The sequence below is a fragment of the Thunnus thynnus genome, chromosome 12 (genome assembly GCF_963924715.1).
Source record: "Thunnus thynnus chromosome 12, fThuThy2.1, whole genome shotgun sequence".
Classification (NCBI taxonomy): domain Eukaryota; kingdom Metazoa; phylum Chordata; class Actinopteri; order Scombriformes; family Scombridae; genus Thunnus; species Thunnus thynnus.
This window is the reverse complement of record NC_089528.1, coordinates 29717256-29739592: the sequence shown is the minus strand read 5'-3', so window position 1 is coordinate 29739592 and position 22337 is coordinate 29717256. Positions and strand designations below refer to the sequence as shown.

Sequence of the window (22337 nt, the reverse complement as noted above, 5' to 3'; positions counted from 1 at the left end):
TGCACTTACCGGAAATGACGATCGCAAATAAGCATTAGCTAGCGTTAGCATTAGCTAGCGTTAGCATTAGCTAGCGTTAGCATTCGCGTTATCGTTTGTGCTACCAAATCATTACAGACTGCTAAATTAACCCAAAAAACATACTGATGGCTTATATCCGACAACAGTATAGTGGTGCTTGGTGCTAAAAAACACATGTATAACTCACATTTGTATAATGTGCCATTTCCAGTTTGAAAAGTGGTCCCTCCCCTTCCGCTACGTAGCCAAGATGGCGACCATTGAGGGCGAGAAGTGTCCATAGTTCCACACTCAACTTTTTGACCGTTTTCAGTGCACCATCTGGGTACTCACAGTGCACTGCATTTTCCCATACTTCTCAGTGTGAATGCACTTATGCACTCAAAATGTTAAGTGTAAATACAGAAGTATGTGATTTGAGACACAGCACAAGTCCTTAAACTTGAGCATAGAAAGGTGCTGTCAAAAGAATTTCTTCGTAATAACCTTTAAAACAATAGAGACCGGAGCCGAAGTATCAAAGTTTAACAGAATTTATTTTCTTGTGCAAGAAGGAGCGTTTCACAGTGCAACACACAAGATGGAGCACTTACAACAAGGTTTTATACAATATAAGAGGGCGTTTCAGTTCTTCCCCTCATCTATTAAGTATAGACTTTATAGATAACGTCCTGTTGAGGAGCCAACCTGCAAAACTGACCCCTAGATGTCATGTCTCGCCCTGTCTCCAACAATTTATGTTCTCTATCTGTCTTTTTTACAAATATAACACTGAACTTCCTTTAACCTTAGCTGATGAGTCTGCTGATGTTGCAGAGTTGCAGTCCAAGACAGGAACAATTCATCATGATTTGTGTAGAATAGTAACACACATACACAGTGTAATCTTAAAAACAGGTGCGATGGTCAGGTGGAGACACTGGTGTAAGTGTTCATTAGTCAGATCTTCACTGTGTTCAATGTTGAACATGTTTGATTGTACATTTATTCTGCTGGAGTCTTGACTTCAGACCTTCAGCTGGTTCAGTTTTGTGGCTCTTAACTCCATGTTTTCCTGATAGTTTTGTTCAAAACAGGAATGTTTGGTGTTGTAGCGGCGTTTTGCTTCTTCACTATGGCTGCTGTTTCACTGTAAATCAAGCATGATGGTCGTTCCTTCTTTTCATACTGTTATTGCAATTAATTCATAATTCAGTACACCCACAAAAAGTCTGGTATATTTACTAGGGGTGTGCCCGAATACAAATAGCAAGCAATACAAATGCAAAGCACAAATAGTGGGTCTTTTTTTTTTTTTTAACAAATATTTGTTTCATACAAATATTTTAAACATTATTTGTTTGCATGTTAAATACTAGCACGCAGGTCGGTTACATCACTATCTTAGTGTCTCTCCTCTGCTCCGCTGTGACGTCTATCAGCAGGTCTCAATGAGGGGAGTCACATCCACCTGCTACATGACGCACATTTCCTAATTTGGGCATCATTCCCAAAGTTGGGGGTGTTCTCCAGAGATAAAGCTGAACTACTGACACAAGCTTCATTAACACTTACTGTAACACTTTAATTTTAAAATTTAAAGCATAATAAAAACAAAAACAGGATTTTTAAGCCTCTTTCCACTTTTATTCAAATACAAATAATTTTGCTGCCTCAACAAATACAGATACAAATACAAATACTGGGTCCTCTGCACATCCCTAATATTTACACGTCCTTGCAATTATTTTTCATATTTTATACACCTGGTGATATAAACAGAAGAAAAAGAAAAAAAGAGATAAGAGATAATCATAATAATTTCATCCATATATGCATACTGTATATTTATACGTGCATACATACATTTAATACATGCATACAGTGTGTATCTACTCCTCCTGTGTGCACCGAGTGTGTCTATATGTTTATTATCTGCCTGTTCTTTTGTAAATTCTTCTGTTAGGCTGAGTTTATTAATTTCATAAGTTATTTGGAGGCCTCATATCTCATCCACTCAAACCAGCGTCTCTTCATTTCTTACTCTATATGTTATTCTCTCCATTTCTGAGATTTCCTGTTTCGTTTCTTTCCATCTTTGAGCTGATGGACTTGATGATTGCAGCCAATTATTTTGCTTCAGGGCTGCGATTCTGAGTATTCTATATAAGTAATGGTCTGTTTCCTGCATTATCTCTGGTGGTGATTTTCCAAGAATAATATATATCGGGTTAATTGTATTTTTCATATTGAGAATACTCATGATACTTGCTGTGACTGAATGCGGTGGTTTGTCTTTATCTCACCACATTTTCTCCAGCAGTCTGATTTCACTGATGTGTTAAAAAAATAAAATGTTCATTTGGAGTAATAAAAAATCAAATTCAAATAAGCTTTATTGGCATGACATATCAGAAATCCACATTTCCAAAGCAGTACAGAAAATTATAAACATTGACAGATGATTAATAATTATACAATAATATGTAAATATAAACAATAATATTAAATACAATATAATAAAAGGCATTTTTACAGATGTAAACATACAGAAACATTTACTACAGAGCTTATTTCTCTCAGATTATGACAAGATTTATTATATTTTGCATTTATTTTACTGCACATTGACTTTTCTCCCCACATAAAAAATCTTGAATATAACTTCCATGCAAATTCCCTCCAATATTTAGAATTTATTGTTTTTCTTTTTTCTTTTCTCTGCACACTTGTTTCCGTTCCTCTTTATTTCATAAATCCATTTTTGTTGAATGCTGTTATTGGTGTACATATTGTTTGATGACCTTGTCATAATGGTCTTTCCTTGGGCAAAATGAACACATATTTCTCAGTCCAGTCATCCTTTAATGCTTATTTTTCACTGCCAACCTTTCTTTTTTGTATCGGATAGTTTTGAAACAAGACATTTTACTTCATCAACACTTCCACAACAACCTTACTATCTGCAGCGACTCAGGTTGTGGTTAAATTGTTAGGCTGAATTCAAACTAAATTTTGAAGTGAAAATTAACAGGAAGTAAAGTTTAAAGTCTTCAGAAAAAAATGGAAATTTGAACATCTAATTCCATGACAACTCTGCAAACTCCACCTGCTGAGGAAGATTGTATGATTTAACCAAGCGGCAACCTCCGGGTCTGAAAAATGAAGCCAATGTGGAAGTGCCAAAAACGGCAGTTCCTTGAATGGCCACTTGAGGCTCCAAAAGCAAGTCAGTCCCCATAGACCCCCATGTTAAAATGTCCAACTTTACAGCAGAAATAAACATACAACAATAAACAAACAAAAAACGGTTTTGGTCTCTGTAGCTAATTTCTCCTTTCATGACAACTGTACGGGGGTGGAATTCTTTTTAAACTCAACCGTTTAAATTTTATTAAGCTGTAAAGTTATGCATAATGAAGGACATGGCTGCTTTGAGTGACAGGTCCGCCAGCCGCTAGGTGGCTTGTTTCAGCCGTTGGACCCGCTTCTCTGCCCATTTTTGATTGGCTGGGAGTTGGGCCTCAAAACCGCTCTTCAGAAACCAACGTCACGGTAACTGCGTCCATATTTTTATACAGTCTATGGTGTCATAGTGCTCTTACTCCAATGGTGAAAACAATATAAGTGACACAAGACATTGTAATATAATTTACATAGTTTATATCTCAGTCACACATTTTTAAGTCTCCCTCCACTCAAACGTGTTTTTCTTCTTGTTCCTTCAGTTGGATGTTGCCTTAAATCTCAGTTTGACTCATGTACCTACGAGCGTTATTTGCTACGTCACAGTTAGTTTGTGGCCTGTTTTATTAGATGTTTCCACTCAAGCTCAGAGACAATGCAGATTGTTGGAAATGTGAAAGATCTGAAGGGACATTGATGCTTTGTTGAATGTTCTCTCTGGTATAGAACTAGTGGAAGAAAATCCATAAATGTATTTGTGTTTTTTCAAACGATAATTTGTAACTGTGTCAGATCGTCGAGCTTCAGATTTCAGCCTAACTCGTATAATAATAACGGGGAGACAGATTATGTTCAGGGGCTGGAAGACACCAGGGGGAAGCGTCATCATCGTCATGAATGGATTACTCAAATAGGGAAGGTGGTCTCGTTTGAGAAAATCTCATCTAGGAAGAGATATAGGATGGATCAGTATGTGATCAGATGAGGTTTGAAATATATTAATGTACTGATCTGATGTGCTACGAGGAGGATTAGAATTCAGGATAATAAGTAGGACAGTGAAGGTAAATAAAAAATGATTGTATGTATGTTATATGGAGATTATTACAGTTTACATGCTGTCATTTACAATATAAACTTCCATTAATTACAAACAGCTGGTTGAAGATGCAGTAAAGAGTAATAAGAGAGCAGCAGCTGTGTCTTTCTGCTTTCTAACCATGAAAAACACTATTTGGTATCTGTGGCCAACCTTTATCTTCCAAACATCCTATTTTTTTGCTGATAGCCATCAAATAAATGTCATCACATCCTGTTCGTCACTGTAATTACTGGAACTATCGCCCATCCGGGCTTGACTGTTGTCATCAGACCCAGAAGATTCATCCTCAGAAGGAACGTGTGAGTCCTTGATGATGAGCTCCAGCCCTGAAATCAGACTCCCCTACCGGCTGAGTGGCTCTGTCTTTACCTCTTTCATGCCTCACTGTATGCCTGCTGGCTCCCATGATGCACAGGCACTGTCACAGTACTTTCACCTCAAAGGAGGTTGTATGTTTTCCTTAGAGGACCCAGTCACTCGGTGTCTGCTCTGTGAAATCCAGGCCCCCAAAAAGAAATGGGTCCACTTTCCGATTTCTTTTTTTTTTGGTGTCAGTCACCCGAACTCATTCCACCTCCATATACCTGTTCACAAGATATTACATCAATTTACAGCTGGAAAATGATAAAAACCCTTGTGTTTAATATGGGTTTTCCACAAAAAAAGTTAAATTACCTTCTTAAAATCTCCTAAAAAATACAACTACTCCTTCCTCTTTATTAAAAAACCCAGAATTTATGAATATTATACATTTCAAGATGTCTCCCACTTCACTGTAATGTCCATTCTCAGTGTTTCTGCACTGGAGGCTTCAAGTTTCCACATCACACTTGTGTGTAAGCTGCATACTGGACCACGATTTTGCAGCAAAACCAGTTGCGATGTGACAAATCCTGCTCGTAGGTGTTAAACTGACATTTAAGCTGAAACTGCACATACATCATTCTGCAGAGAGAAAACAACAACATCCAGCTAAAGGAGCAAGAAATTAAAAAAAGGGTTTTTGAGTGGAGGTGGACTTTGGACTTTAAGAAAAAATAATTTGTTTTTTAAAGATCCTCCCTCCCAGACATGTCTTAAGACATACAAAAATACTCTGCTTGGCATAATAATGATAATAATAATGTGTCAAGTATAATTACCATGTTAAAATCCTTTAAATTACATATAGTCTTTCCGCATCTATAAATATGTCAATATATTTCATTTCAGAAGTTTAACTGCACTGTAAAGTCTATTCTCAGTGTTTGTGTGCTGGAGGCTTGAATACTGGACCACGATTGGCTTCAAAACTAGTCGTGATGTCACAAATCCTGCTCATGCGGGCCCCTAAAAATCCGATTTTCAATGAGCTCAGAGAAACTTTCCACTTTGAGCAGATAAATGTGAAAACAGCCTTCTAGTGTCAAACTCTGCACATTGAAGCTCAAACATCCAACTGTAGGAATAAGAAGAAAAACACATTTTTAGGTGGAAGGGGGACTTTAAAACAATCAGCTCCCAAATATCCAGTATCTGTCAGGCTGTAATTACAAGTTAGCTGTTAGCCGAACAGCTGATGATGAAGCAGCTGATAACAACCAGTCTGCTCCATGTCTTACCTTGCTGTTGTCATTGCAGCCTGGCTGGTGTAACATGAGCATGCTAACATCACTAGATGAAAGGTTGGGAAGTCATTAGGATTCATCGTCTGGGGATGAAAAAAATATTGTGCTGATCCATGCTGTAGATGTTGAGATATTTCACATCCTTCATTTGCCCCGAAGTCATGTTTGTGGTTTACATAACTGTGCGTTTGCAATCCTTTTGGAGGAGCATCGGTTCCAAACAAGACATGCTGCAGAAAATGATCATTTCTGGCTGTAAAGTATCAGATAATCTGTCACACTACCAGACATGTGAGACATCCAGCACATAAAAAAAAAACCCCTCTGACATCGCTGTATGTGTTCATATGGTTTGATCTTTCCGTCGCCCCCCCTCCCCTCTCCACCACCACCTCTACTTGCCCTTTTCCTGGCGTCCTATGTTGGCATTTTCAAACTACAAAACATACTCTGTTTTTCATATGTATCATACACATAACCCCATACCGCTGCCCCCCATACACCCGGCCGCTGCTCCAGGCAACATCACACTGACCCAGTATAAAGAAAAGAAATGTCAGAGATCGAAGGCCTTCAGGCTGTTTGCTTCTGTAGGGACGTGCACGCCAGAAACAATCATGGCGGCTTGGTTCATAATACTGGCAACTGTCCCCTTTGAGCCCTTGTGTCATAAGTGGATGGCTGAATATCTTATCAATGTTATAAAGAGGCCAATGAAGAATTAAAAACACCTTCTCACCCTCTGACGGGTCTGTCGTTACTGAAGCATGTGGAGTTTTTAATGTGGAAGTGGAGATTCAAGAGTAACACAATGACAGATTATCAGTATGTATTACAATCAGTGTAATTATCTTATTGACACTGATATTTAATCTTAATGTTTAATGAAATTAATTTAGAGCAGAACACATCGTCCCTGTCCCTGACCAAATTTCGTTTGTTATTCGTATAAAGCTGTATTCAACTTGTTTGATAACAGAATAAATATTCAGGATATATATAAATACTCCACGTCGGGAGAGAGAGAGCAGCTGCGTCTCTCCATTCAGAGACACTGTGCGCATTTAAGCATAAGATACAACAGCATAACTTCATTGATTATTTAAATCTCCGACACGCTGACAGCAATGTTCTGTGTTCTTCTACACATCCAGTAGGTCAGATGTTGCACACATGCAGTCCAGGTTCATACAGTGAAACTATTCAAAGTAAAGCAGTCGTCCTGATAGATCCTGAGCTCCATCATGTCGAGCAGCACAGCAAAACTAAAAACTGTAGTTATCAACTTGACAGGACAGAGGAAACTATCCAGCAACGTTTCGCCTCTGAAATATTTTTTAGACAGACAAGCGTAAAATTAATGGTTTAATTTCTATTCTAACTGTGGATTTGAAGATGGAAACTGGTTAGAGAAACAAGAAAAACAGCAAAAAACGGGAGGTGGATTACGTTTTTAATTCACATGAAAAACAAAATTATTATCAGACAAGTTGAACAGCTTTAGACGGAGGGTCCTGTGTCTAGTCTGCTGGAAAATAGAGGATGTCAGCTGAGTAGGTGGTCTTTCAATGCAGCCCAGGATGCATTGCGTTTACACTACTAAAAGAATGTGGCCACATGCGCCCATGGATGTATTATAAGAGCTGGATACCGGACTAAAAATGGCACCCATTCAGTCTTATAGGAATTGCTCGCTTCATACGCCAAAAAAAGTTTCCGCGTTGTGCGGCCCACTGAATATACGCAGTAGTGTTTCACCCCGCTGCCCCCGCCCGCGAGCTCCCACTTGGCCCATAGACTTTACATTGTGATGATGTCACGTATTTTTAAATCGCTTTTCTCGGCTTGAGGAAATTTTACAAATATAAAATCTCCATGGATCAAAAGTTCATAATAGAAAGAGTCATAATTGACGTTGTTTGCAGTTCGAGGCGTCCTGTCAACAGTTTTACAGGCGTTTCTTTTACAATGGTGGTCTATGGGGAAAAAGCTTTTTGGGCCACAGGCTCAGATTTTTTGCTGCAATACCGCGAGTGGCCACTGGGAAAAATTGTCTGCAAGGCTGAGCGGCGGCGCCCTATCCAGCTCTTATTATACATCCATGCATGCGGCCCAGACCACCTCCGAATGTGGTCTGAGTGATCGGATCTCAATGCGTCCTCAATGTGTCTTGGGTGCGTTTACACCTGTATTTAGAGCTTTCCACTTGTGATCGGATCACCTCAGACGGATGTTAATACCAGGTGTAAAGAGGGCCATTGACCCTTACGTAAATATAACTGAGTGCATCATGAGTGCTTTTACTTTTTGTAAACTGAGTAAATTTCGCAAGTAATACTTCTGTGATTTTACTAAAGCGAGATTTTGACTGTAAACTTGTAAAGGAGTATTTTTATACTGTAGTATTGTCACTTACGCTCAGGTAAATCATCTCAAAACTTCTTCCACCACCGTATACAGCTTATACAACCCATGCTGCATTCACGCATGTTCATTATGTTAGTTTATTCTGCACATAAGTGAGCTGAGATCACTCAAAAATAAACTGATAATGAGGTCGACATGTCACCGCCATGAGGAGGCCCTAGAAACACACACAATTGAAGTGTTTGATGCTCTTCTGATTCCACAAAATGCCGTCCGATTGTCTTCATTATAATGAAAAGCTTGTGTGCTTTCTGTGGCGGCTCCATATATGTAAATCATTTTGACACGCAGGTTACGCCTTTTCATTCATATGCAACGGAGGTTTTGTTTTGAGTTCGAGTTCAACTTCAGTGCAGCTCTTTCTCGCTTACGTTTATTGTGTGTCGAGAGCAAAAGTGTGCAGTTTATATTCGGTTTATACTTTGTTCTGGCAGAGGAGAAGATATGAGGGGAAGACCTGAGTATTATATAGGTAGACAGACTCTTCCTGGTTCAATATTTGCTAAATTCTTTGTTAATACTTGTTAATTTCCTCATATTATGAATTAATCTGACAATCGTGGATCTTTGGAAGAATTAACACCAAGTATGTTTTTCCCCTATTTCTATAGACTGGATCGTTTATTTAAGATCGTTCTATTTCTTCAGCAGTCTTTGACATTGCTTATGTAACTGTAAATATAGTTACTGTACATGCTACATTTTTGGGTTATTTTAATTACTTAAGTTTACTTAAGTGTGCTCATTTATGTTGCCTATTAAGCTTTACAATATTCGATATGTTACAGTATATTTCTGCAGGAATATTTCCACTACATTAATTTGGACTTTTGCAGAATTACATTTATTATTTTATACGATTCACAGCACTTTATTATTTTATGTGTAACATTTAAATTGCCTGTTCATGTTCCCTTTACCGAGGTGTAACTTTGGTTCCTATGTGCCTTTGTTTTAGAGGGACATTTGTGAGTGTAACAGTGACAGAAACTGTAGTCCACTTATTCTCCACAGCCCAGAGTGACTGCAGGACGCTAACTACCAAGAATTCAGGGTTACATTTACACATATGCTTTCCGCTATCATAAAAGTTAGTTCAAAACAAATATTGTGTACTGCTGGGAGGACTCAATAAGTCCTTTGACGGTCCGTGGCTTGCATGTCTTACATTTGAATATATGAGCTGTTTAAAAATATCTGAATATTTTTGCTGACATTAATAAATACGAGTTTCTTGACCAATAAACCTCCAAACTGCAGTCATTTTAAATCTGCAGGTAACTCTGATTTAGAGCTGCAACCATTAGTCGATCGCCAGAAAACTTATCTTAAAACTATTTTGATGAATCGTTTAAGTCATTTGAAGAATTGTCTGCTTTTCCTTCCATTATAGTAAAATAAATATTGTTGCTGTTGCTCAGACAAAACAAGACATTCGGTGTCTTCAGTCATTCTTCAGTGTTTTCTGATGTTTTATTCAACAGAAGATGATTCATTTATGGTAAAGCCCTGAAAGGTTTAAAAAAAAAGAAAAAAAGAAAAAGAAAGATAATTATTAAGATTTCTTCGAGAGCATCAATTCGTTTCAAGTCTGAAAATGAACTTTTAATAATCTCAGTGTGATGGACTTAATTTGTGAATGTGTTGCGTTAAGTGAGACGAGGAGAGACATCTGATTGGTCAGAGACGTGCTGAATGTCACACACACACACACACACACATTCCCATCATCACACATTTTTCTTAATCACTTTAATGGCTTGCTGGCTCTATAGGCCTCAGACACTCCAAAGGGTAATTTGTCCAAAGTTGCCGTGCGGCGGCTTTAACTCACAGCTAATGGTGGAGAGCTAATGTCAACGGCTCTGAGAAAATGAGTTTGATCCTCGTGTATGACCTTTATCACTTTAACTTCAAGTGCTTCTCTTGAATGAATGTGTCGTTTCCTCCGACATGGGCGGAGATGAGTACAACACCACGATCCAACCAGTGTTTTTTAAAAAATGTTTTTTTTACCATCAGGTTTTAGACTTTGATTACCAGACTGATTACAGTCTTTTTTTAGCATCAAATTCTCCTCTTTGTGTTTCCTCGGACAGTGTTTCCCTGTTGAGCTGCAGGTGGAAGTATAGTAACAAAAAGAGGGACTTTGGCACTAAAAAGACTGTAACGTTGAAAGATATCTACTTGATTTGACTCTTTTGGAGCTTCATATTAGCTTCAGATCAACTTTTAAATACATTTTTGCACAGAAGGAGGACTGTCCTTTAAACAGTCTGTTGTCTTACAAGGGTATTTTAGAATAACTGGCAAAAGAATTAAATAACAAAGTATATAAAGAAAGATATAAGTGAGGGAAATAAATTGATACCACAAAGAATTACTTAAAAAAGAGTCTGTTGTTCTTACTGTGTGTAGGTGCACAGCTAAAGATAAACACACTTCTAATAAAAGGTAAAGACAGAAGTTGGCAGCTTTAATTAGTATTTTAACAATTTTAATCTGCGTGTACGTTTGTTTTTGGAGAGGAGGAGACCTCTGCGGATAATTCAGCTCCATTGAGAAACCTGCCGAACGTCTGGATCTAAAGTTATAAGAGAAATAAACCGAACAAGTGTTAGCAGCAGCTCGGCTAACAGCCCGTACCGGACGTCCGGTGGTCGCCGTACATCGTCGGAGAGTTATTGATTTTTTTTGGTGTAACAGCTTTATTCAGTGTTTTTACCTGTAATCTCCGGTTCCGTTTGTTCTGGAGAGGAGGAGACCTCTGCGGGTAAAAACATCCCGAATGATGAACACTGGAGTAATCCTATCCCGGTGAAGCTGGTTATTTAACAACGAAGACAACAACTCCCATGATCCCTTGCTACTTCACACCGTCATCACACTTCGTCTTTTGTTATTGTTTTGATTGAGACGCCTAGCGGCTGAAATTACATATTGTGCGTTTAAAGGGTTTTAAAAAGAGAATTTCAGAAGGTAACAAAAAACTTTCAGGATATTTTTTGTTACAGAGAGAGAAGGAAGACCAAGCAAGATGAGAAGTGATGAAGCGGAAAATTAAAAGCTGAGGAGACTCTTGTATCACTCAATTAGATTTTATAATATTGCATATTAACATCTTGCAAGCATGTCCTGGTTGAGGAAAAAATGTATTTAAGAGAGTTCAGTTTGAAAATGCTCAAACATTTTTGTTGGTTGAAAATCTGTTATGTTTTCAACCTGAGACCTTTAAAGATTTAAAATAGAATAAAATAAATGTTTGTAAAATGTTTCAATTTTGTGAATTTGTTGTACATCATTCATGACATTTTGCAGCTAAATGTGCTTTCTGTCCTCCATTTCATGCCTCATAATTTCAAATTGTCATCTGTTTTTGTGTGTTTTCATTGCCAATCTTTCCACTTCCGATCACAGCAGCGGACAGAAATTACAGCTTTGTTATAATGTGTGCATAATTATATGCTTTGTCACCACTACCATCAGTGAAAAGTGAACGTGCTGCGATTGAATGAGAGATGCATGACTTGCCCTGAGCTGTTTTTTGTCTGATACAGTTGTTGCATTTTGGTCTTCCCTTTTCTACCTTTTTTATTTTCCTTTATCTTCTTTTTCTTTTGTGTATGTAATGAACGTAACTGTGTGTCTGTTCTCTTTCATTTGTAACTTGAATGAAACAAAAAAAAGGGGGACAAGCAGGTTCATTCTATGTGCATGTGCTTTCCCCCTAGACTCTGGCTGCCCTAACGAGAAATTCGATAAATCTGCTTCCAAACCATCTCGCACAAGCTTTGCATGTCCACTCTGGTCCTGAGGAAATTAACAAGCGAATAGAGAGCGCCATCGACTTACGGAGTGGCGATAAGTTGAGAAGAGAGCATATCAAGCCTTTCTCACTGATGTTTAAAGACTCCAGCCTGGAAGAGAAGGTAGCTGGGGTTTTAGACAGATAACTGTTTTCTTCTTTCTCTCTCCCTCCTCATATCTATTCTTAGATGAAGATTTTCAGAAGGAAAACAGTAACAATCAAGTTTTTTTTTTTTTTCTATCATGAGTAAGCTAAAGGCAATTGAGATACTGTTGGTATCGCAGAGAAAGAAGCGTCGTATTATTCACTGTATTTACATGAGTCACTTTAACACCAGACAAACCTTAATGGTATAACTGGGGGACGTTGGATAATCTATGGGAAAATAATAACTTATTTCTTTCTTTTTTCAATGAATTTCCTCCATTTGTCTTTCCAGTGTACGGAGTCTCAAGTGTGTCACCAGAATAATTGTAGACTTTCACACTTTTTATGAATAGTCAAATAATTAATTGAAATATTAGAAAAGTTTATTATAAATTGAACTTGCATTTCAAGAATGCAAAAAACATTATTTTGTCTTTAAATTATAAATTCTTAATTTAATTTTTAAAAAAAGAATTACAAAATGAATTTTAAAAAGGCTTTGAAATTGTATTTTTTTTTTTTTTTTTTTTTTTTTTTAAATTCAACTCACTCATTTGTCTGACTATCATACTCCATCTCACATTTCATTTGTTTCTTATAGTTTCCATTTTGTCATTTTATTTAAAAACTTTCCAGTTTTTTTTTTAAAATAGATTTTGTAATAATTAAAATTTTTAATATCAGTTCCTCATTTAAAGAGAAATTAATTGAATTTTTAATTTGAATATCTAATTATCTTTACCATATTTATTTTTTATTAATTAAATCAACATTTAAACTAATATTTAATCAAGCAATTTATAGTAGTTTGACAAAATTCTTCGTCTTCTAGGTCTGCTTATTATATTTTTCCCAGAGCTTTCAGTTTCATCTCAAGTTCATCCGTTGAGGATGACCATGAGATGCCGCTGAAAGCTCTGAAAAAAGTGAAGATTATTTGAGGTTTAGACAGATGAAAAGTTAAGATCACTTGGTCAAACTACCAGACATTTCATATTTATAATTTATTAAATGTATTATTTGATTATAAAAAAAACCTGTAGGAGTCCATTTTTCCTGGTGGCACATTTTAGACTCCATACTAGTTCACTGTAATTCACTGCATGAATAAACACGATAAGCCAAATTTATAACAGTAGATAAGTCGTGTTCTAACATGTTTTTGGTGATTTACTGCAAGTATTGTGTTCAAACATTAAACCAACTTAACCCTGACTCATGTTTAATCCTGCAAATTTAGACAGTCGGTTCTGATTTTTGTATCGAACACTGTGAAATAGTCAGCGGGGCGAAACATTGATCTTTGGCAGAACCTCCTTCAGTTTACTCATGACCAAAAGTCCACGCAATGGACCTGTTTTACACTCTTGTAGAAAAAGTTGACTCGTTCAACTTTTTTTTTTTCCTTTTACATTGCATTCACTAAAAGAATATATACATATATATATATTATATATATCTGAGCTGTTTTCTCAAATGTATGACTTCCTTATCCCATAATTTTATTTTAGCATCTTGTAATGATCAGATATTTACCTTAATCATCATTTTTAGACAGACACCGTATATTACCAGAGTAATTTAAATAATTCCTGTTGGAAATTGTGTTGTTTCAGTCAAGTTACATCAATTTTAAAAGAAAACAAGATAAGGATATTCAAGGAGGTAGGTAAGAAACAGAAATATATCAGTCTGAATTTTTGGGGAAATGTGTCCAAAATACCGTACAAAATAAAAAGAATATTTCAATTTGATGGAGTGGTGCAGCAAAAAATGAGCTGAGCTAATTCTCCATCATTATGACATGAAGAGTCATAATTATGAGATATGGAAGTCATAATAAGCAGAAAATGTCTTTGAATGTTCTTTTTCTTTTGGTGAATGCAATGTGCTCCTGTGGCTTTTTGTGCCCTCCTCCCCATATATTTAATTTTATGAATAAGCCTTTGACCTTTGAGTTGACCTTCATATCGGCCCCTTTTCCCACTCCACTTTTGTGTTTCCCACCGCCATCTTATCAGAACTTTTCAAGACCCCCCCCCCCCCCCCTCTTTTTTTTTGGTTGACCTCTTAACCTCTTCAGTAAATGTGCAGTGATTTGCTGTTGGCCTTCCTCATTTTTTTTTTTTTTTTTTTTTTGCCAAAGTTGTGACGAAACGTGAAGTATATCCTCTTGCTAATTTCCCAGCACCCTTTGAGAAAGAGACAGAGCGAGGGCGGGGCAGCGGGGGTCACAGGGGTGTAAAAGTCTCAGACTGTGATGAGTCAGGCTGTTGGTCCAGACGGGTGACTCATCAGTTTAGAGCCTTACATCAGATGAAGGAGTTCTTCAGGAAATGTTAATGCCCTCGATCTCAACCACCAGACAGTTTCCTCCTTTTACGTCAATAAAACTGCAATGAGATCATGAAAATAACTCTCTGTAGTTCAACAAAAACTCACTTTTATGCAGTGGTGGAAGAAGTAATCCTTTATTTAAGGAAAAAATACCAATATAGCAATGTAAAATACTCCATTACAAGTAAAAGTCCTGCATGAAAAATCCTACTTAATTAAAAGTACGTAAGTGTTATGAGCTTGATGTAGTTAAAGTATTGCAGTAAAAATACATAAGTATTATGAGCTTGATGTAGTTTAAGTATTGCAGTAAAAGTACATAAGTATTATGAGCTTGATGTAGTTAAAGTATTGCAGTAAAAGTAGTGGTTTGGTCCCTCTGACTGATATATTATTATATATGACATCATTAGATTATTAATAGTGAAGCATCAGTGTTAGAGCAGCATGTTACTGTTGTAGCTGCTGGAGGTGGAGCTAGTTTACACTACTTTATATACAGTTAGCTAGTTTAGTCCAGTGGTTCCCAACCTAGGGGTCGGGCCCCTCCAAAGGGTCAGCAGATAAATCTGAAGGGTCGTGAGATGATTAATGGGAGAGGAAAGAAGAAAAAACAAAGTTCTGATACACAAATCTGTTTTCAGTTTTTGGACATTTTCTCTAATCTTTGATTTTTTGGTGAAATATTGGATCATTTGAACATTTATTGAAATGAAACAACATGAGAAGTTTAGAGGGAAAAATCACTATTTGGTGAAACTGTTACAACTCATAGACATTTTATAGACATTAGTGCATTTTTGAGACCTGGAGCTGGGAGACAATTACCTTAGCTTAGCAGGGGGAAAACAGCTAGGGTTTTCTCCACACTGCAGAAATAAGCCTACCAAGTATCTTGTTATGTGCTGTCACTTTTATCTCCTGTAGTGTTGTTGTTACAGTACATAATCCCCCCCAAAATAAACAAGATATAGCCTGTTAATTAGTGAGTTTCTGAGGTATTAGTAGTTGAATTTTCAAGCTTTGGTTAGAGCTAAGCTAGCTGTTTTCCTCTGCTTCTAGTCTTTATGCGAAGCTAAGCCAGTCGGCTCCCACCACCAGCTCTTATGTTAACTAAGAGACATGAGAGATGTATCAATTTTCTCATCTCACTCAGTAAGAAAGCAAATAAGCGTAATTTCCAAAAATGTTGAACAATTTCTTTAACATCTGGCCTGGGTCAACAGATGAAAATTAGTATTCTAGGCTAACTGTAGCTCATTTACAGTTTCCCTTTTATCTGATTGATTGATTAGCATGGTCTCTTACCAATAAGCTGATAATAGTACTAGTTGAATCACTACAGTGGGTCAATGCTCTCGTGTTTCTAAACCATCAAAATGAAATGTACTGATTATCAATGATAAAAATTCCCAAATTTGTAAATATGCAGCTTTTTGTACATTTGGTGAACAATCTCTATATTTTTCATTTCAGTTAGGATTACAATGACTTTTCTAAAACTAAGAGTACCTGATAAGCTGACATTTTAGAGATTTTTACCAGACAGGATCCATTTTTATCTCACACTGAGTGTAAATCTGAAACTGAAAGTAATCAGTAACTTCAGCTGTTAGATGAATATAGAAGAGTTAAAGTACTATACTAGTACTAGTAATATTTATCTCTGAGATGTAGTTGTGGAAAAAAAAGAAAGTCTACCAAAAGTATCAAAATGGAATTTACTGGAAATACGTAGGCTATTTCCCGCCACTGCTTTTCTGATATTTTAATATGGTTGAGTTGTTAGCGCTGGTGTGTCGATAAAACCTTTTGGAGGAAAATAAAGTTTATTTTCAAATATTTTTCAAATCAAGATAATTCAAATTTCAGCTTTGCAGCTTCGTTTGTGTCTCTGACTCAGCTAACAGCTAACAGCTAGCATTGTGCTTGTCAGCTTTGCACCTTCCCCAGGACCCCACCGACCCCAAAGCTAACCCACCGGCTCCTGTCTCTCTCTAACGCTTGTGGTTGAATCGTTGCATGCATCTGTGGAAAATGTCTTGGTGTGTTTGAGATGCAGTTTATTGTGTTCTCTGTTTGTCTGAAAATGTGTTTCTCCATCTTCCCCTCACCTTCTCTTCCTCTTTCTTTCTCTTCTTCTTCTTCTTCTTCCCTTCATGGTGCAGTACTCCCAGATGAGGGACGAGGTGTTCAAGTCCAACCTGGTGTGCGCCTTCATTGTGCTAATCTTCATCACCACTATCCAAAGCCTGCTTCCCTCCGCCAGGTAAAAGAGAAAGAACAGCTCTAATGTACAAATAGATAACTGGAACATATTTACATAAATAAACAACCAAAGCCTTGCCCCAGGTTAGCTTCTGTTCCCCTCACTCACAGCTCTCAAAGTGGTGTCTTTGAGCAAGTTTCTTTCATCTGCATTTCTGAAATATTTTCAGTTGAAACATTTTCTATTCTTTACCAGATAAAACAATGGTAATTTTGTTCAGCTCATGAGTGTTAAGCGCCCTACAAATGTCTAAAGGTGTGCTCAGACTGACAGTATTTGCAAACAGTCAATATACCAATTGTGAAAACATTAGCTGTAGCTAACTAGCTACATCAGTTCTTTCTATTGTTTTCCTCAAGTTTCACTCCTTTCCTTCTTATCTTTAAACATTCATAATGTCTTGTGATGAGCTTAAATGTTTTATTTAATTTCAAACATTTACGTGGATGCAACTTTGCCACTGTAGATACCAAATTGGCAGTGAAGAGTAGTGATGATGTACTTCCTTGTGGTCTTGTGTAGCTAACGTTAGCTATGTTCATGGATGTATAAAGAGAACTGGATACAGGAGGATTTAATGTGTTGGGAAGACCAGTCCTCACACACAGTATCCTCAGCCCATAGCTGATGTTATTATTTTGTCATTCATTGTGTTTCTGCAGGATGGTAACCATGGTGATCCAGTTCTCTGTCCTCATCGTCCTCCATTCCTGCCTAGTCCTCGTTACAACGGCGGAGGACTATAAGTGTCTGCCTCTGGTCCTGAGGAAAGCCTGCTGCTGGATTAACGAGACCTACGCGGCCCGAAACGTCATCATCTTCGTCTCAATTCTCATCAACTTCCTGGCTGCCATGATCAATATAGTGAGTTAAATATCCAGTTAGAAACTAAATGCACTGAATTGATGTTTACATGCAGACCTCGTTACTCCCCAAACTGATACACCCAGCAGAGATTGAGGGTGATGTAATCAGGTTTTCTGACATGACTTTGTTTCTGTTTTCCAAATACTAGATCTCCCACATAGTTGATCTTCTGACAATGCAAATAAAAATTGTACTTTTGCACTTAGGAAAGTTTTTAGGGACTTGGGTCCATTTTGCAGAGATCAGAGCTGGAACTTTTTTATTACTAGACAGTGAAGAAATTATGTGCTCTTTATTAAATACCAAACAATGTGTGTTATATGATGTTATGCTACGCCACATTGCGTTACACTGCATTACGTTACGCTGCATTATGTTTGCTGCATTGTGTTATACTGTATTGCATTACAGTGTATTGCATTGTGTTGCATTGTATTATGTTACATCACATTACATTATGCTGCATTGTGTTATGTTGCATTGCATTACGCTGCATTATGTTATGCTGCATTATGTTACACTGCATTGTGTTACATTGCATTATGTCATGTTGCATTACATTATGCTGCATTATGTTTGCTGCATTGTGTTATACTGCATTGCATTACTTTATATTGCATTGTGTTGCATTGTATTATGTTACATCGCATTACATTATGCTGCATTGTGTTATGCTGCTTTGCATTGCATTGTATTGCATTATGTTACATTGCATTGTGTTACGCTGCATTGTGTTATGCTGCATTGTGTCACGCTGCATTGTGTTATACTGCATTGCATTACATTGTATTGCAATTTGTTGCATTGCATTATATTACATTGCATTACATTATGCTGCATTGTGTTATGTCGCATTATGTTACACTGCATTGTGTTATACTGCATTGCATTACATTGTATTGCATTGTGTTGCATTGTATTATGTTACATTGCATTACATTGTATTGCATTGTGTTGCATTGTATTATGTTACATTGCATTACATTATGCTGCATTGTGTTATGTCGCATTATGTTATGCTGCATTACATCATATTGCATTACATCACGCAACACTGCATTACGTTATGTTTCATTATATTGTCGCCTTGTATATGTTGCATTTCATTATGCTGCATTATATATATATACATATATAACGCATATATATATAATATAATATAATGCATATATTATATTTTTATCTCACCATGTTGTCTTGGTATATAAACTAAATCTTAATAATAATGAAAAATCCACTTTGATTAAGAAATTGTGCTGATATAGAAATGCAGGAGTGAAGAGCTTCGCCAAGATTTCTTGATGGTTAACTGGTTGTCAACAAATGGAAAGTTGAAAAGTTAGTACATTTCCCAGCACAACTTCCCTTCCCAACCCTGTTTGTGTCATTGGTTCCTACTAAAGATGAATATAAAGTTTTCATAATTTCCTAAAACAGATGTCCACTGAAACTTAACCCAAACAGGATGAAATTTGTCGGTGACTATTTTCAGCAGTGGATTAATAAACATTTTCTGCTCTAGTGAGTTTTTCTGGCAGGGAGACGGTGTGTGTGGGACTCAGTCAAAATAAACTACAGTGGGTGTGTTCATGGTAAAGAAGAAACGTGTCACCCAGTCCAAGAGTGTGGCTCATTATGGTGTATTTTTGACAATAATTAAGCTTTATGGTAGAAAAATTAGATATATTTAGATACACAGAAAATACTTGTTAGTAGGATCAATTGTTTGATCTTTTCACGGGATTTCTTGTCATCCTTTAAGATCTGTGGTGAAACACACATGCAAAACATTCCAATTAAATCCTTTGATTTCACCAAACCAGACCTGAGAGTAGTATCTAATCTAAAAAGTGTTGAACTCTTGCACACTGTCATTTTTTAAAGAACTATCTATATTTTTGTGGGAACAATACAGTGAGTTGCGAGACATTAAATGAAAAAAAAACTTACATGTAAACTGGATATTGGCTGCAGCATTAGATGAGTTAATTCATATGTTTATTTCTCTGAAAGTGTTGATGCTGATGACTCCTTTAATATGAGGTCACAGTGTGCAAATGTGCAGCTTCCTGCTCAGAGCGTTGAATCTGTTTACCCACAATCAGCTGTGAATTTCTGACACAAACATCTTGAAAGATTAAAGGCTTGATGAAAAAAATGTATGAGAAGGGATTCTGGCTATTTTTACACTGATCCTGCATTTTTTTTAATACTGTACCACAACAATAACCCCCCTCCCCGTTGGTCTCTCATAGCTGTGGTGTGACTTCGACAAGTCCAGCACCTTCAGGAACCAGACGTACAACGAGTCGGCCCCCATCCCAGACATCTGCTTCTACCCAGAGGTACCAACTAAATGAGGTGTCTGAATTTTGCAGTCAGGTCCATCTGTTGTGTTTTTTTTTTTCCACTTCTGCAACAGCGGCAAAATGATGAATTAAACATCCTCGACATCTGCTCACACCCAGAGGGAGGTCTCGCCTCAGACAGCGGCGACTGATGGAGCCATCAGAACGTCACGGAGAAAATATCCGTTATGTTATTTTGCTCACACAATACGCGGCTGACTGATGGACTCAATAAGGGAGTACGATTTTTATAGCTCCAGGCTTTGCTAGAGTCACGTATCGTTGCATTTATACATCTCAAACTTCCTCTTGAGGGTCAGTAAAGCTCGTATTTGTGCAAATAAGAGTTGTTTTTAGGTCCGTAAAGAACGGTTATTGACTTGTTTTAGTTTGGACAAAACCACACTGATGAATGGATATTAGATTAGACACACAAACTATGTAGCCTGGAGCAACTAGCCTCAAGCCTCTCCATTTTCAAACATGTCTAGACCAAATCTCATAAAAATCTCATTCCACTTTATATTCTGTAAAGCTGAGTAATGTTTTGGGAGCAGAGTGTCGAGGAAGGTGATAAGAAGCAGACTCAAAGACTTGTTGGATGACTAAAAAAGGCTTAAATCAGGAAAACTCAACATAGAACAAACCACACAGCAACACGGTCTTCCCATCATGGCCGGGAAATTAATCGAAAATTAACCGAAACTGGCATTATGATTGTCCAACCGACCTAATTTTAGTCGTATCGATATGTTAGATAAAGTGTGCGGGAAAGAAAGAGACGTAGTGAGGTTGCAGGCAGGCAGGTGAGCTGGACGTCAGCAGCAATAAACTGTAAATATAACAAAACCTTCAATATGAGCTTCAGTTTGTCAGGAAATAAATGAACCAGCTCTTTGACAACCGAGCAAAATTTTACCAGCAGCTGAGTATGATGACAGTCTCGAAGCAGCAGCTTGTTTCAGATGCAGCAGGCTGTTAAACAAGTGTTTATTAGAAATAATGTCACTCTAAAAGCGTGTGAGTGTCAGTCCACTGTGAGGACGGAGAATCTTGTGCACAGGTGTATTTCATAAGATATTGTCTGATTAATTGTAACCGAGGTAAATGTGACAATTAATCCCCTCGGTCATCTTTCTGTGTTCTGTATTTTCCTCCGTTAACAACCAAGTACTCTTCCAAGAACTATTTATCTTGGGGTGTCTTAGTTTCGCATACATACAACAGGTCACTGAAAATGTCAATTTTATCAGTCAACATGCTCACACCCAGAGGGAGGTCTCGCCTCACACAGCGTTCTTCCCGTATATGCTTCCGATTGGAGAAATTGTCCGCAACCATGGTGTAGATATTCGTTGTTACGCAGATGACACCCAGTTATATTTATCTGTAGCACGAGACGATAAAGATGCCCTGATTCCCTTGATTGATTGCCTCGCTAGCGTTACACAGTGGATGAGTGGTAACCTCCTTAAATTAAATAAAGATAAAACAGAGGTTCTACAGAGAAAAGGACTTTCATGCAGGCTTGGAAATCTGACTCTACAGATTAAACCAGAAGTAAAAAACGTGGGCGTTATCCTTGACTCTGAATTGAAGTCATGTCTACAACGTTACAAAGATTGCTTTTTATCATTTAAGAAACATCGCAAGAGTCAGACCCTACCTTACTTTGGAAGATGCTAAGAAACTCACTCATGGCTTTGTTTTTTCACGCTTAGATTATTGTAATGCACTTTATACTGATTTACCAAATAAAACCATTGATCGGCTGCAACTCATTCAAAACTCAGCAGCAAGAATTTTAATCAAAACTAGGAAAAGGGAACATTTTACACCAGTATTAGCATCATTGCACTGGCTACCTGTAACGTTGAGGATAGATTTTAAAGTTCTTTTACTTGTTTTTAAAGCCCAAAAAGGTCTCGAGCACCTTCATATCTCTCAGATCGCTTGTCAAAATATGTTCCAAACTGTTCGCTCAGGTCGCTTAACGCTGGCTTGTTAAATGTGCCACAAACAAAATGCAAAAAGTTATGGTGAGGCACCAAAGATCTGGAACAAACTCCCACCACATATTAGACAAGCATCCTCTGTTGATATTTTCAAGAAGCAGCTCAAAACTTATTTTTATGATCTTGCTTTTAATTAACTCAACCTTTCATTTGCCTTTTACTGTTGTCTGCTGTTTTTTACGACCTGTTTTATCTCATGATTTTATCTCTTTTTATCTTCTTAT

The 22337-nt window shown here is 37.3% G+C and overlaps 1 protein-coding gene across 2 annotated transcripts in view; it reads left to right on the top strand.

Annotated features, from left to right (window-relative positions):
• adcy8 (adenylate cyclase 8 (brain)) overlaps positions 1-22337 on the top strand; it is a 119506-nt gene that overhangs the window by 74456 nt on the left and 22713 nt on the right. Inside the window, exons 8-11 of one of the 2 annotated variants that reach the window (XM_067606805.1) lie at positions 12054-12251; positions 16783-16883; positions 17546-17747; positions 20006-20095. In XM_067606805.1, the coding sequence (XP_067462906.1) occupies positions 12054-12251; positions 16783-16883; positions 17546-17747; positions 20006-20095 (591 nt within the window). The remainder of the gene's footprint in view (positions 1-12053; positions 12252-16782; positions 16884-17545; positions 17748-20005; positions 20096-22337) is intronic. The other variant, XM_067606806.1, reaches the window with a different exon arrangement.